This window comes from Rutidosis leptorrhynchoides, chromosome 10, assembly GCF_046630445.1.
Source record: "Rutidosis leptorrhynchoides isolate AG116_Rl617_1_P2 chromosome 10, CSIRO_AGI_Rlap_v1, whole genome shotgun sequence".
Taxonomy (NCBI): domain Eukaryota; kingdom Viridiplantae; phylum Streptophyta; class Magnoliopsida; order Asterales; family Asteraceae; genus Rutidosis; species Rutidosis leptorrhynchoides.
In genome coordinates, this window is record NC_092342.1 from 9161194 (window position 1) to 9178709 (window position 17516).

The 17516-nt window shown below is 33.2% G+C and overlaps 1 protein-coding gene across 1 annotated transcript; it reads right to left on the minus strand.

The window, feature by feature from the left end:
• Nucleotides 1-1373: 1373 nt before the first annotated feature.
• On the minus strand, nucleotides 1374-9546 carry LOC139870010 (meiosis-specific protein ASY3-like). The gene is made up of 11 exons (XM_071857864.1): nucleotides 9408-9546; nucleotides 8999-9064; nucleotides 4862-6331; nucleotides 4645-4768; nucleotides 4453-4524; nucleotides 3484-3535; nucleotides 3247-3396; nucleotides 3105-3163; nucleotides 2561-2692; nucleotides 1645-1736; nucleotides 1374-1538 (listed from the first exon to the last, which is right to left on the minus strand). The coding sequence occupies exons 2-11, from the start codon at nucleotides 9029-9031 to the stop codon at nucleotides 1467-1469; spliced, it is 2256 nt and encodes a 751-aa protein (XP_071713965.1). The 5' UTR covers nucleotides 9032-9064; nucleotides 9408-9546; the 3' UTR covers nucleotides 1374-1466.
• Nucleotides 9547-17516: the final 7970 nt, after the last annotated feature.

Consider the following 17516-nt stretch of genomic DNA (forward strand, 5'->3'; position numbering starts at 1 on the left):
CAATATTTGCCCGCACATGACCATGTTCCGACTCCTACTTACCAGTTTTTCCGGAGCAGTTAACACTATTCGAAAATGTCCGAACGCAGCACATATTCGAACTCGGATATGTTCGAATTTCATTTAAACATGACCAAGAAATAGGTTGGCGACCCGGGTACCATCTCCGAACATAGTCATGTTCGGACTCGAATAAGTAACTTTTTAATGACCAATAATTATTTTTTAACTCCACGTACCACGTTCGAACGTAACATAACAAACCTATAATATACTAATATCTTACGAGTCTGGACGGTATCTTGTTCAAGCTCGTTCAAATCTGGTAGATAGGGTCGGTAAATAAACTCAGTCATAAAAAGTTTACTTCTTCGAGTCTGAACATGGCCATGCTAAGACATGTATGGACAAAGTACAAGAATCGACAACCTAATTATGGGTTACATGTTACGATTGGAATCCGAACAATCCGAGTCTAAACATGTTATGAATAGGCTAATGGCTACGTAAAGGTGTTATTTGGTGACATTGTAGGAAAAACCAGGCCAAAATGATCATGTGCGGACGAATAGTGTATTTGTCAAAAACTTTACTTTTAAGAGTGTTTCTTTTCATTTTACATTTTCAATATATTTTTAAGATAACAATGAAAGGGGTTTTAACATATATCCCCCTCTTAAATTCTAAAATTACATATATACTCAATTAAAGAGAATAATATCATATAAACCCATTTTAAACATTTAAAATCACATATTTAACATTATTTACTTATTTATTTATTTATTTTTATTTCTTTTTTATTTTTAAGTTTATTTTTATCTTTTTATTTATTTTTATTTTTTTATATTTTGGCCGGAAGTTTCCACGGAAGCAATCTCGCAATCTCTCTACGTGGAGTAGAGAGAGATGACTTATTCTTGCTGTGGGTGGAGAATTTTTTCTCGACTCATAGCTAGATAAACGACTTCTCTTCTACTCTAGGGTAGAGGAATGATTGTCTACATCTAACCTCCTCATACCTCGCATGTGCGGAATTGAGTTTTATTATTGTTGTAAATAGCCAATCAACTTAAAGATTTTTCGTTTCCATACAGCAGGTAGACATAGAATTCAAAGGGGATTAGGCCACAAAAACGCTCAGATGTGATCAATTATTTGTATCGGTATTGTATAGTTACACAAAAACAATTCACAAGTCTCAATAATGATGTTTTGTTATGTTAACTATACTAAATGTAACCCTACCATCGAAAGAGAAAATACCAACAAATTATATGATAACCAAACTGACCGTTACAAAATATAAAAAATCATAATTTGCATAGCTTACGTAGTTGCACAAACGAGTCTTCTAAACATAGTGCCTAAAAACTAAAGAAGTATTGTAAAAACTATCAAGAACCGAACAGTAATAGTGTAATACAGAGTATATGCTAGTAGTTTAAAGATGGGTAAATAGTATTTCAACTGAGTAAACCTTCTTTTAGGCATACAGCTATGCCATATTTGAGTTTATGCATTTGCACCTTTGCCACCTGCAATATAAATATATATGCACAGATAAAATAGTCAACCATGCCATAAGAATACTCCCTAGTAGTAAAATGGGTCAACTTTTTTAAGGGAGGAACAGAAACTGACCCTGTGAACATCTGCAAGTCTTGTTTGGGCATCATTAAGCTGTTTCTCTATAGATTCTTCAGTTTGCTTGATTAACTTTTTGTGTGACAGCCCTGACAACATATATGTCAAATCCTCAATAATCAGTAATATGCCTTTTCATCTTCATGTTTATAACTAATAGCAACAAGATAGTTTCAATTTTGAGAAGGGGGATGATTTTAACACATCCTTTTTTGATCCTCACACACCTATTTTAACCTTTTACTCTTCTAATAATACTCCATTTCTTTAAATTGGTGTGTGAGGATCAAAAAAGTGTGTGTGAGAATCATCCCCCTTTTGAGAAAGGAAGCTGGTCAACAAACAGTTGGAAAGTATCTGGAACTAAATTTTTATCTTGCAAGATTAGTTGTTTTATATGATTACAAATTGGTGTCAAACAGTTTAATATCAATACTGGAACTTCAAACTGGAACATCAATGTATTTTCAAGCTGAAAAAGAACTTTCCTTTGGATACTGGAAAAATATCAGGTGACCAATACTTATTTGATCTTTCCAAATGATTATTGTTTATGTCTGCATCCCTGGGGAGTCAAGAACTATATCCTAAAATAGAGGTAGGAAGACGGGCAAATTGGGTGACAGACTAACGGGTCAAAAGGTTCAGGTTAAACAGTGTCATCATTATGACATGCTGGGGTGACACAACGGTTAGATTTCATTTCCTAAATAGCAAGCATGCTAATCATGATTTCAAACAATCTAATTATAAAAAGGGGGTTGCATTATTTGACCCGTTTGTATTACACCTAAACCCAAATCAACCCATTGGTAAGTAAATTGGTCGAAATCGCAATCTATATAAAGTACTAAGTTTAATCAGGCTAACTGTCATAGTGTCAAAATAAAAGGTTGGAAACAGAAAATCATACTTTGTTTCTCTACCACTCCTCTAACTTGGATCTGATGTGCCTCTAACCCTTCAAGTGTGCTTTGACACTTCTCAAGGTGCCGCTCCGCTTCTTTAAATTTCTCGTATATGCGCTTCAGCTGCTCTTGTTGCTCTGTAATAATTCAGAACACAACATATGGAGTAGAATATAAATTAACTTGAACTATCATATTTAATGTGGTGATTGGACAGTTGAATAATGATCCATGATGGTCCAAGTTCAAAAACAAATAACTTTGTTTCAGTTCAAAACGAATTGGGTTGACCCGAAACTCTTTACGTCCAGATAATTCATCTTTTTTAAGCAATCTAGTTTTTTGAATAAACTGATTTATGATGTTTTAAGCATTAAAGACTCGTTTTAACCCATTGAAAAAAATATGTAATCCAATTCAACACTCATACAGTCATACGTACATGGGTCAGAATTTCCACCTCTACATCAAATGATCTGATTTATCACCGCACATAATGGAAAACAGAAAGTCTGATGATCATTTAATTTTTTGTGTTGATATTATTACCTTGGTATTGGTTTTCTGTATGCATTATTTTGTATTTACCAAGGCTTGTTAGCTTTCCACTGAAACAGAATAACAAAAACAAAGTATATGAATTCAATTTCTCAAAAAATGAAAACAATGTAAAGTGTAAAAGGCTACCCACATGTCATTTTGAATCTTGGATTCCGCATTTTGCAATTGTGTGTGTATGTTTTCGGATACAGACAACAATATTGCAGCAGATTGTTTATTGGTGACTGAATGTATCCTGCTTTGTACTCTTTCTAGGGCCAAGGCAAAAAGTTTGACAGCACTACAAAAACATATAAAAATAATTAACAAAATAGTATAGCATAATTAAAAGGAGGAAAAAGATACACGTATTTAGCTAGCAGAATACCCTGCAAGCCCATCCTGTTCTGAAGTATCAAACTTTTCATTATCTCCCTTCCCTGTCCATTTACAGGAGACAAACAAAACAAGACTTAAATAGAAAAATAATGATTATTTTTATTTTATGAGGCAGATGTGGAAACATATAAGCAAAATGTGACAATTCACACCATATGACATACGTACAACAATTTAAAGCTATATTAAAATATCTATAGCTACTATACTCCATAATGAGCATGGACCACATTATGTACTAATTGTGAGATCGCATAGTCCTGCAATATAAGTCCAAGAGTTCATCCTTTTCTAAAACCAATTGGTATTAGAGGGACTTCCCCTTAGACTTATATACATACATTTGTTTTTGTCTCCCTCCTATGTGGGATAGGTTTGCACCCCAACACTAATTGCGCATAGTTTCATCTGTAATACAGTTGCTACTAATTGCGCATAGCTTCATCTATATATCCTGTTAATTTGATACTCCATAATGAGCATGGACCACATTATGTACTTGTATTATAATCTAATGAGCAGATAAACACAAGGTTGTAAATATAAAAGAAAACCATATACATAAACATAAACTTTAAGTCTAGAAACATAAACTTTAAGTCTAGAAACATAAACATAATCAAGATTCTAATTTAAATTTAGGTTTGAACGTTGACCAACTTTGACTGTGATCAATTTTGACTGACTAAATCCAACTTTGACCATCTAAATCTGATTTTGACCCATTCACCTGCATTGACCGATTATTTAGACTGATTTTGGAAAATCATAATCGGCCTGATTCTAAATGGAATCAATTAGGGATTGATCGAGATTTTTACAACCACAGATAAACAGCATTTCACGAATCACGGTTGATAGTTTTCACTATCAGTGACTTTCAATATGCTTATTAACTTGTAGTGCATAGTGATGCATAAACATAGTACATGGTTTTAACAAATGAAGCCATTATTACCTTTAATGGGTGAATCATCTTCAGAGCTCTCATAATCCTCCTCTTGATAGGGTGATTCAGATACAACTGGACCTAGATTTACATAGAAGAAAAATCCTCAACAGTACTGAACTAAGGGTTTTTATCAATTCAGTTACAGTAAATGACATTCTAATAACAAAATAACTACATAACATTATAAGTAAACATTACCTGTCATGGGTGAATCATCTTCTGAACTCTCAGAATGCAACTCTTTACTCGGAGATCTAGAACGTCTATTTTCTTTGTGACCTGGTTTATTGACAGGAGAGTCTACAAGGTCTGCTGCAAGATTCTAAGAATACAAAGACTGTGATAAGCAAACCAGTAATCTCGTAGCTACTTATATACTAAGATTGTATTGATAGTAAGATACCGACTAGTGTACCTTTGGGATTGCATTGCAGTGGCTTTTTCTGAAAGATCCTTTGCTGTAGGAGCTACGGCTTCGTTTTGTTCTAGAGGAAGTCTTAGACAGGCTATGAACATCAAGGTCTTCTTGGTTGCTTTTGAACAATGATATAGGGGATGCTAACTTAGTAGCTGTTTTCAACTCAAATGCTGGGCTATTCAGATCACATTGTGGGTCTGCACTTTTTGTAAAGGAGTGTTTGGCAAAAGAATCTTGATCCACAATGTGGGGTAACACTGTTCCCATATTAGGTTCATATTGGTGGTGGTTCTTTTCTTTCATATCAATATTTGGCTTAACTATTTCACTCTCTCGTGTTCTGTATTCAAACAATGATACATTTGATGCAGCAGATTTTGTTTTTCTCCCATCAGTAGCTTGCTGACTTTTATCTTTATGAACCCCTTCCACAACGCATGTTTTTGCTTGCCTGGCTCCAGATACCTCTCTTTCCTTCCTCTTAAGTGTTTTGAAACATTGATTTACATCTGTGCTGGGTCGCTTCGACCAAGACTCCACAAAAGAGAATACATTCTCGTCTAATTGAACTTGTTTAGACTGATCGAGTGAAGCTTGTTTTGTTTGCGCAACTCTTGTAACTTGAGGTTTCAGTGAAGCTTGTTTTGTAGGCGCAATTTTCTTAGTCTGACGGGTCAAAGACCTAGTTAGAGGTCTCTTGAGTTTATCATCGAGACTTCCTGAATTGGTTTCTATTGTATCCAAAGGTGGTCTATGAATGGAAACGGGACTGTCATTTTTACAGGCTGTGCTCTTCGATCTTGAATTGTTTGCAGTCATTTCAAGAGTCTCCGAATTATGTTGTTTCTCCTTAGGTAAAACAGATTTTAGTAATTCCCGGACTTTCAATCTTAACGCTAAGTTGCTAATGTTGCCCCTTTCACTTGTTTTCTGCTCTCTTATTTCTTCATCTGGAACAGGTACTTTTGGTGGAGTTGCGTATGAGGACCGTTGGTTTCCTTCCTCTCTTTCAGAAGTGTTATTATTTAGTTTCTTTTCATTACCATTGGTGGCTTTCATAATCGACATTTGGTTTGCAAAATACGAACCAGGCTCCATTCCTGTAGTCCTAATACAACTAGGTTGCAGGGGCACATTGCTAGCAGACGGCGGACTTAAGACTTTTGGATGACCATTTGCGTTCATATATGATCTGTTCTGATTGGAAGTTTCTGTGCCGACCAGTGGAGGCTCGTTCTGCTTTCCCAAATCTGAAGACATGACTTCTTTTTCTATCTGTTTCCTTTCAGCAGGAATACCTTTTGCTGATGTCACATTCCCTGAAGTTTGCAACTCATTCACAGTTGCAGTGCCAGTTTTACTCTTCAATTTGACAGAGGAATCAACCACAACTCCTATAGACATCTTCCTTGATTGGCTACATGGTTGATAAATGCTACCAAAACTCCTATTCCCACTCATATGATCCTGGCGTCACAACTTTAATCTCTAATAAGCCTCAATAGTTGTCTAAACTTCAATAAACAATATAATTCATTGCAATAGCAATTTGATTTCAGTTTTCAGTGAATCAGAAACACACTAATACACACACACAACACAAAGAAGACAATATCGCATTATAATGGTTAGTAGTGAAGTTAAAACAAGTAATGTGTAATTTATGGAACAATTTAACCAAATTCCAACCAATTGTTGTCAAGAGATAAACAGAATTCTGGTGGCTCAAGAGATAAACAGAATTCTGGTGGCTCAAAGTAACAAGTGATGGATCTATGCAGGACCCAACCAAGCAGAGATCATACTTAATTACTACTGGTGGCTCAAATGATAATCATGATTCAGAGGGGATGGTTATGAAAACCTATAGTACTAGAAAGAGGAAGGGTAAAGTGAACCAGCCGATTGATGTTGGGGATGGTCCTTCTAAAGAAAAGAAGAGTGCTCAGTTTGTTCCTTATGCCGGTGATTCTTCTATTCCTGTTAATGAAAAAATACTCCCTGAAGTAATTAAAAAACACAAGGGTAACAGGAAGAAAGGTGGGTATGGTAAGAATTCTGCTATAACTGATCATTCTATTGATGATATTGTAGTTAATAATGATGATATTATTGCTAAATCTATTGGTGAAACAATTGCTGTTGCTAAGCCGACTGTTTCTGCTAGTCCTGTTGTATTCTTTAAGAGTTCAACAGATAGTAGTTATAATGAGGTTGATGTAAACCTAGTGGCTGCTGCTGAGAATGCTGTTAAGTTATTTAAGAATGATGGTTTTAGAGAGTCAATTATTGTTCCTGATGATTTCTCCCAATTTACATTGGGTGGCAATGTAACATTAATGAATATGCAGGATAATAATAGTGGTGATAATGATAATGTTGTTCCTGGGATTAAATCTGTAACAAAAGAGGGAGTTGAGACTAGTGATGGGCAAGGCAATACAGATAATAAAACCCCAAGAGCATGGGTAAATCCAAACGTCACTTTTGCTGACTTCTTAAAACAAAACAAAGATGAAGAGGAATTAAAAATGGAATTCATTCCACCTGTTTTAATGTCTAATGGTCAAAAGAGAGTTGTTTTCTCCGCTGAGGAGGTTAAGAAGGGCGGTAGTGCATTTTCTCTTCAATTATATGGGTATTTTATTGGAACTTCTATGGATTATAGGGTTGTTAATGCCCATCTAAGGAGAATGTGGTGGAGGTATGACCTTAAAGAAATCGTCAAAACAGCTGCAGGATTTTATTTATGCAAATTTAAAAGTGAAAAGGGTATGAAGGAGGTGCTTGAGAGTGGTCCATGGTTAGTTAATAATGTTCCTTTTTTCGTGAATCAGTGGGAACCTGGGGTTTGGCTTGAAAAAATTGAACCTGAAAAAGTCCCAATTTGGATTTGTATTCACAATATTCCAATTGAACTATGGAGTGGCAAAAGTATAGGTAAACTTGTTAGTGGTATTGGTAGGCCTATGTTGATGGACAAAGTTACTTCAGAGAGATGTTTGAGTAAAAGTGGAAGACTAGGGTTTGCTAGAGTTTTGACTGAAGTCAATGCAAATGATGACCTTCCTAGCTTTGTCGAATTTTCCTATCCTGTGATTGGTTCTTTTCCAGCCAAAGTGGGTAAACTTGAGGTGACCTATCAATGGAAACCGCCTTCATGCACTCATTGCAAAGTGTTTGGCCACTCTTTTAATACTTGTAAAATTAGGCCTAAAACAGAAGATGAAGTATCGGCACAAGTGTTAAAAGACGCTTTGAAAATCAACAATGATGGTGAAACAGTTGATTTAAATAACCAGTGTGTTGAGGACGGCTTTAAAGTTGTTGGTAAGAAAGGAAGGGTTTTTCAGAAGTTGAATTTTGATAATAATAAAAGTCAAAGGCAGTCAACCGAAGCAAAAGGTATCAAGCAAAATGCAGTTAAGAATAATTATGGTATTAAAGACAATATTTATGTGGAGGAAACAGATTGGAATGTGGAGTCCCAGAAAAGTCAAAATCATAATGTTTTGAGGAAAGGAGATAAAGGGAATGGCATTGATGGTGAAGGTAATAATAAGACATATTCTAAAGATAGAATTGAAACAAACAATCCTTTTTATGTATTAGTAGATGATGAGGGTAATACTGATGGTAATACTGATGAGATTATAATTGAAGAATCTATAAATGATAAATTTGATGATAGGTGGAACTTACGGAATTCAGAAAAAAAGAAACTAAAAAGTTATTTGGATAAACATAATCCTCCAGGAAAAGAAGTAATCGATCAATGGCAACCACACGAGTTCAAGTATTTTAGGACTCAATGGATTGCTGCTGGATTTGGTAACTTTGATAAAGATGGCATGGTTATTGGCGATTGATGTTAGTTTGATAATAATGCTCCGAAATTAGGGTATTCATCTTGTTAGTTTCTTACTTTATGTCTAGTATAGGTCCTCGAGTTTCACTCAAATTAGTGTTACTCGTATTGTAATCCTCTTTGTATCATTTCCTTATCAATAAAATTAGCTTGCTTTTCAAAAAAAAAAAAAAAAAAAAAGAGATAAACAGAATCCATACGCAAACCCTAATTTCATATCAACAATCTGAAATGTTAAATGATTAAGTGAATCCGTGAATACTTACATCGTGTAAACGCCGTTGTCTTTGCATCTCCATTGTTTTACCTCAGCTCAATTACTCCAGATTTAGCTAAACAATATAACCACATAGTACAAAAAAATCATCAGGTTACTCCTAAAATACGAATCGTACAGGACAGTATAAACCGATTCCTGAATAAACAATTGCATATTAACATCCAACGGATTCTGTTAACTGTAATGAATTTAACAATCAAATTCTAAATTGATGACGCAATTGTGATACACAGTAACGTATTTACGATTATGAAGGTTTAGATTGCAGTGCTAACAAGCTTATACAACTACGAATTGAATGATAATTACGAAATCAACGATGTACCACAATTTAGAGGGCTTATGTATATAACACAATGAAATTAATCGATCGATGTAGATATGAAAGAACTGACCTACTTAATTGATTAAGCTCGCTGTTTGAAACCGTTTGAGCCATTTGCTTGAATGATTCTGTATGTGTGATTATGAGTGAATACAAGTTACTGAAAGAAATTGAAATATTAGAATAATAAGAATTTGAATTTGAATTTTTCGGGGATTGGAATTGAAGGTGGGAATGTATAGTGATGAAATTTCAAATGGCGCACAAGTTTTTTTTCAGGGGAGATTGTGTGATCTTGTGATGTGGACGTTTTCAGATGGTACATTTTCTATAATTTGATCATTTGATATTTTTCACAAACCCCAATATATCTATGTATTTGATCATTTAGATTAGACCACTCTTAATCATTTGATCTTGTGTGATGTTGTGATGTGACGCCACATCAGCACCTTCTTCTCATCATTAATCAACCATTAAATACTAACAACCATGACATATTATAGAGTGTTATGAAAGTTTTGTGCTCATTTTGTACATATGTAAAGTTCAGGGGTCAAATATGTAATTTATTAGTTAACCGACAGATTAGCGGTTTTAGATATTTATAGAGTTTGTTAAGAGTGTTTTAGTCAGTTAGCTTAATTCATACAGATCTGAATGTAATTTGCGTTCGATCAATAACAGTTTTCATTACAAATTTACATATTACGCTTCCGTTCATATGGTATCAGAGCATCATGGAGCCGTGATCCTGTGTTCTTCGTCGATTTTGCTCTGCAAGTTACGATTAGGTCAAAATTGATTTGTGCCTTTTGTTCAAATTGCAGTAATTGAAGGTTTTCGATTGCGAAATCATGGCGGTTACAGATGTTAATGTCGATGCACAACAAAATACTGTTAACGATCCACTTTACCTGGCTAATTCTGATCATCCAGGTATGACTCTCACTAATACGCCATTTAACGGTGGTAATTTCCTTGGTTGGAGTCGTACGATCAAAATGGCTTTAGGTGCTAAACTCAAATTAGGGTTTATAGATGGTACGTTAGCAAAACCTGCTATTATTGATGCTAATTTTCAAAGGTGGACAAGGTGTGACTATATGGTCACTTGTTGGATATTGAACTCTATGGTGGCTGAGTTATCTGAGTCCTTTCTGTATGCTACATCTGCTTGTGGTTTATGGAAGGAATTGCAGGAAAGGTATGGTCAAAGTAATGCTCCTTTGATTTATCAAGTTGAGCGTGAGCTAAGTAAAGTTACTCAAGGGAGTTTGAGTGTTGTTGCTTATTATAACAAGCTGAAGAGGTTTTGGGATGAACTTCATAGTTTGAATGGCATTCCTGTGTGCAGTTGTGGTAAGATGAGAGAGTGTACTTGTGGAATAACTGAGAAGTTTCTTGAGATTGATAATAGGTCCAAGCTCATGCAGTTTTTAATGAAACTGAATGACGAGTTTGAACCAGTTAGGAGTCAGATTCTTTCTATGGATCCACTACCTAATATCAACAAAGCATATTACATTGTTCAACAAGTTGAAAGGCAGAAACAAGTCACTCATCATGATTGTGATCCAACTGCTTTCTTTGCTAATCATCATAATAAGAATAGTTCTACTGTTGGCTACAAAAGGTTTGTTAGAGAAAGTAAAGATGATAAGAAGTGTACCTTCTGTCATCAAGAAGGTCATGTTTTTGAGCAATGCTTTGAAAGGATTGGATATCCTAATTGGTACAAATGGAAGAAGGGAAAGAAAAGTGGAAAAGTAGCTGCACAAGTCACTACTGACTATGGAGGTTATATGCAGAGGGATACTCATTTTAACCTAGAGTGTGAAAATGAAATTGGTAATGAAAGGGTGGATTTAGATCAGAACCTTGTCAATGCAGTGTGTCAAGAGATGATGAAGATGTTTAAGGGAAAACACATTGAAGCTGATACTGCAAGCACCTCAAAGCAGTATTCAGGTACATCTTTCAATGTTACACTCAAGAAACTGACACATGCTCATAATGATTTCAATTTTGAAAAAGATTGGATTGTGGATACTGGAGCTTCAGATCATATGTCACCTAACATTCATTTGTTTCAGACCATTACTAACCTCAAAAGACCTATAAAAATCAAATTACCTGATGGTAATTCTAAATGGGTTACAAAAGTGGGTCAAATTCAAATCACTCATAATCTTGTCCTTTCAGAAGTATTTTTTGTGCCAGAGTTCAAGGTTAACCTTTTATCTGTTGGAAAATTATTGAAAGCTCAATTTCTAATAGCTATATTCTTTCCAACTTGGTTTGTTTTCCAGGACCCTTCAATTAAGCGAGTCATTGCTGCTGGAGAAGGGTTCAACAACTTGTTCATATGCAAACCTACTTCTATTGCTCCTTCAAAATCTTCCTTTGTCGTTTTGTCAAGTTTTGTGAATAGTGTTGTGGTGAATAAAACTCATGATGTATCAGTTGAGACTTTTCATTCTAGGCTTGGTCATTCTTCAGTTTCTAAACTGATTCATGTAACTGATCGTACAAAGGCAAACATTTCTGAGTTTTATTGTGATACTTGTCTTGTTGCTAAATCACATAGATTACCTTTTCCATTAAGTCAAACCAAGTCAACTACTCCTTTTCATTTGATTCATGTTGACCTATGGGGACCTTACAAAGTTCCTTCTTTAAATGGTGCACACTATTTTTTCAGCATTGTGGATGATTACACAAGATGTACATGGACTTTTCTAGTTCATTCTAAAGATACAATCTGTGCTCTTTTGTCTGACTTCTATCAGTATGTCATTACTCATTTTGACACGAAAATTAAGTTCATTAGGTCTGATAATGGGTCTGAAATTATGAACAATACATGTTTGGCTTGGTTTAAGTCAAAGGGAAATGGAGTTGTGGAAAGAAAACACAGACACTTGCTTGATACTGCAAGATCATCGAAGATACATGCTAATTTGCCAAAGAAATTCTGGGGTGAACGTGTTCTTGCAGCTACTTATTTGATCAACAAGATGCCAATGAAAGTTTTGGATTGGAAGACACCATTTGAAATGTTACACAAAGTTCCACCTTCTTATGATCATTTGAGAACTGTAGGGTGTCTTTGTTATGCTCATAATAATAAGCCACACAAAGATAAACTTGAAGCAAAGGGAATTAGATGTATTTTACTGGGTTATCCACCTGGTCAAAAAGGTTACAAATTGTACTCTTTAGATACAGGGGAAGTATTTTGTAGCAGGGATGTTACTTTTAAGGAAGATGTATTTCCTTTTAAACACAAGATATCTGCAACACAAGAATGGAAACAATCTATGCCACTCATGAATGAAGATGATGATTCCAGTGATAGAGTCTTGAATGTGATGACCCGGGAATTTCCGACCAAATTTAAACTTGAATCTTATATGGTTTCGATACGATAAGCAAAGTATGTAATGTTGATTCTTAAAAATTTGAACTTTGTCCATGTATTTATTTTAACCTTCGACCATTACCGACGATTCACGAACAAATTATTGTTAATGAATATGTGTGTGTATATATATATATATATATATATATATATATATATATATATATATATATATATATATATATATATATATATATATATATATATAATTATAAATAAAAGTGTATGTGATAATGGGAACTAATAAGATACAACTTAATCATTTAAAATGGAAATAAAAAGAAATATACAAAGTAATTAAGTTGTTTTATTCTTATTATAAACAGTGTTATCAGCACTATTAATATTACTACAAATTATAAACTAAAATTTATACATTTGATTTGTTATGTTATTTTTATTATTAATATTAAAATTATCCATGTTAATATCATTATTATTATTATTATAATTAATAATAAAACTATAATCTTTGTTATTATGACCATTATTAGTATCATTATAAATTTAATTAATTATTAAGGTTATTATTATTAACTTGATTATTAAAATTATCATTTTCTTATTTTCATTATTCTTATTAGTATTATTATGATTATGATCTTAATATCATTAATATTATTATTATTATTTTCTTTATTTATTATTATTATTATTAGTTTTGTTATTATTATTAATATTAATGATAAATATTAAAGTTGTATTATGAATAATATTATAGCTCATGTAAAATATTGATATAACTAACTAAGCAGATATATAGATGTATCATATTGATACATACAGACTTCATAAATAAAAATATATAAAACAGATTCATAAATCAAATAAATAAATATATACATATTTATATACAGCACCAATGATATTCTGTTTTCAATCAATATCAAGCTGTAGTAATTGACACTTTATGATCCAGCTCGTACAAATCATGACTAAATTCACAGAAAGAATCCAATAATCGATTAAACATATCTGTTGTAATATTTTGTTTATCCACCTGCTACAATATATTTGTACTTATTGTCTCCAAAGTTGTTACCCATCTACATCACTTATACTAAGGACAAATCGATCATATCATCTTTATTAAATTTCAACCAAACGATATCTATCATTGTATAATGTTATACCATTCCATCATTTGAAACAAAAACTTGGAAACCACCATCATCCTTTATCCCATTGCCATCGACTATCAAGAACAATCTGTTGCTATTCAATCATTAAGAACCACCAAGAACCACCATGAATACCACAACTGATAATGCTAAAAACGAACATATATTTCATAGCATTATTCCTCAAGAAATACAAGCTTTTAGTTGCAATTGTCCTATTTACAAGTGATATTCGTTTAAATAATAAAAGGTGAAGACAAAAGACAGATTCGACGAATTGAAGACGCAAACGACCAAAAAGCTCAAAAGTACAAAATACAATCAAAGAGGTTCCAATTATTGATAAGAAATGTCTCGAAATTAAAGAGTACAAGATTCAAAACACAAAGTACAAGATATTAAATTGTACGCAAGGACGTTCGAAAATCCGGAACCGGGACCAGAGTCAACTCTCAACGCTCGACGCAACGGACTAAAAATTACAAGTCAACTATGCACATAAATATAATATAATATTTAAATAATTCTTATAATTATTTATATATTATATTTATTTAATTAAAACGTCGACAAACAAGAAAACAAGAATTTTGAGCTGTCACCTACCACCATGCGATCGCATGGCTTGGAGGCACAAAAGCCATGCGATCGCATGGTCAACTTTTTCAGTTCACAGGCCTATAAATTTCAAGCTTTGGTGCACCATATATCCATCAATCTCTCTCTATCTATACGTAAATATTTATATTTATATTATAATTTAAATTTTAATTTTAATTTTAATTCTAATAATAAGGGTATGTTAGCGAATGTTGTAAGGGTGTAAGTCGAAATTCTGTCCGTGTAACGCTACGCTATTTTTAATCATTGTAAGTTATGTTCAACCTTTTTACATTAATGTCTCGTAGCTAAGTTATTATTATGCTTATTTAAATTGAAGTAATCATGATGTTGGGCTAATTACTAAAATTGGGTAATTGGGCTTTGTACCATAATTGGGATTTGGACAAAAGAACGACACTTGTGGAAATTAGACTATGGGCTATTAATGGGCTTTATATTTGTTTAACTAAATGATAGTTTGTTAATTTTAATATAAAGATTTACAATTGGACGTCCCTATAAATAACCATATACACTCTATCGGACACGATGGGCGGGATATTTATTTGTACGAATAATCGTTCATTTAACCGAACACGGGAATGGATTAATAGCCACTAGAATTATTAAAACAGGGGTGAAATTATATACAAGGACACTTGGTGTAATTGTTAATAAAGTATTAAAACCTTGGGTTACACGCAGTCGATAACCTGGTGTAATTATTAAACAAAGTATTAAAATCTTGTTACAGTTTATGTCCCCAATTAGTTGGAATATTTGACTTCGGGTATAAGAATAATTTGACGAGGATACTCGCACTTTATAATTATGACTGATGGACTATTATGGACAAAAACCAGACGGACATATTAAATAATCCAGGACAAAGGACAATTAACCCATGGGCATAAAACTAAAATCAACACGTCAAACATCATGATTACGGAAGTTTAAATAAGCATAATTTTTTTATTTCATATTTAATTTCCTTTATTTTACATTTAATTGCACTTCTAATTATCGCACTTTTATTTATTGTCATTGTATTTAATTGCACTTTTAATTATGGTACTTTTTAATTATCGCAATTTTATTTTATCGCACTTTTATTTATCGCAATTTCATTATCGTTATTTACTTTACGCTTTAAATTTAGTCTTTTATTTATTTTTAATATTTTACATTAGGTTTTAACTGCGACTAAAGTTTTAAAAATCGACAAACCGGTCATTAAACGGTAAAAACCCCCTTTATAATAATAATATTACTTATATATATTTGTATTTTTATAAAATAAAACTAATATAGCGTTAAGCTTTGTTTAAAGATTTTTCCCTGTGGAACGAACCGGACTTACTAAAAACTACACTACTGTACGATTAGGTACACTGCCTATAAGTGTTGTAGCAAGGTTTAAGTATATCCATTCTATAAATAAATAAATATCTTGTGTAAAATTGTATCGTATTTAATAGTTTTTCCTAGTAAAATATAAGCTATTTCATATACACCTCGCATAACATCAACAACCTCGAACTCTTTCATTTTCTTTCTGTCGTGTAAACCAACCCGAGACCCTAATCACAATATTCAACCCCCATCACCATGTACAATCATCGAACACCAAAGGTTGCTACTGCCATTCCTATATCCGATACTTCCGGTTCAATCGTAACTCAAAAACCCCATTATCACGTCACCATTGTCACGGTGTTACTTCTATTTATTCAACCACCATAATTATCTTCATCTAAACCCATTAGCTATTACCGCTACTTAAGTTGCTTCTTCTTGTGATAAACCACCACCTTTCCACACCATAAACCTACACTTGTAAACCGAAACCCAAAACACCATTTGTGCTTTAGTTCTTCTAATATTTTTTGTTGTTGTTTTTATTGAACTCCAACACCCACCACCCTTGAAACGTTTCATGCTTCCTTCATTCTGTTTCTTTTCATTACCGAACACAAGCCCAAAAATTGATTAAATAACCCAATTGTTAGATAGTTAGGACATAATGATTTGAATTGCTTTTGGGCATGTTTTCTTTTACACTTGGCCGACAATCTTTAACAACTAAACACCCCATTTATTATAAATAATTCGGTAGTGGATTACAAAAGGGAAGGTTACAGCTAGGTGTTGCTTTTGTTAATTTTCTTTTTGGACGAACACCCCTTTTGACTTATTTGAGTGGGCCGCAAACACCATGCTGAATCTGGGCCACTACACTGCATGTTTTCATTTCGGTTTATACCATCAACATGATTATTTCGTTCATTTGCGAACTACTGCTCTTTTTTTCTTCTGTGAAACATGACTGAAATAATATTTACAGTATAGTAAGTGATCGATGGTGATTACTGTATTGATGTTGATGATCAAGAGGAATAATGACGAGTAAGATTAGATTATGATTATGATGACAATTTGATGACGATGATGAGTTAGTATAGTTTAGATGATTATAATTTTATGTGATGGTGGTACGAGAAATAAGGTCAAGGAATGATGATACCGATGGCGGAACCGATGCTGATACGATAATGATAGTATTATGATGTTAGAATGCATGATGATATTAAATGGTGAAGGATGATACTGGTTCACGATGTTAGTGTCTCTGATCGAATTAGATAAATGAAGAAGAAGAAACAATGGAGAGATAGGTTATATGCTTTATACCCATGAATTAGGATGACGATACTTGAAAATGGATGATAAAAGAATTTTAGGAACTAAGTATAATAGAAAATATGAAGTGGAGCATTGGTTTGGGTGTTGTTGGTGTTTCGAGAGGTCGCAGGTTCGAATCCCATTTGGAGCATTCTTTTTAGACAAAGCTTTATGGGTATACACAATTATTATTTTTTTATTATTATTATTAGTATTATTATTAGAATTATGCGTATTATTAATTATTGTTATGATTATTATTATTATGATTGTTAGAATTATAATTATCATCACCAATGTCATATTTATATTCATAAGTATTAAAGACGTTATTATCATTAAAATAAGT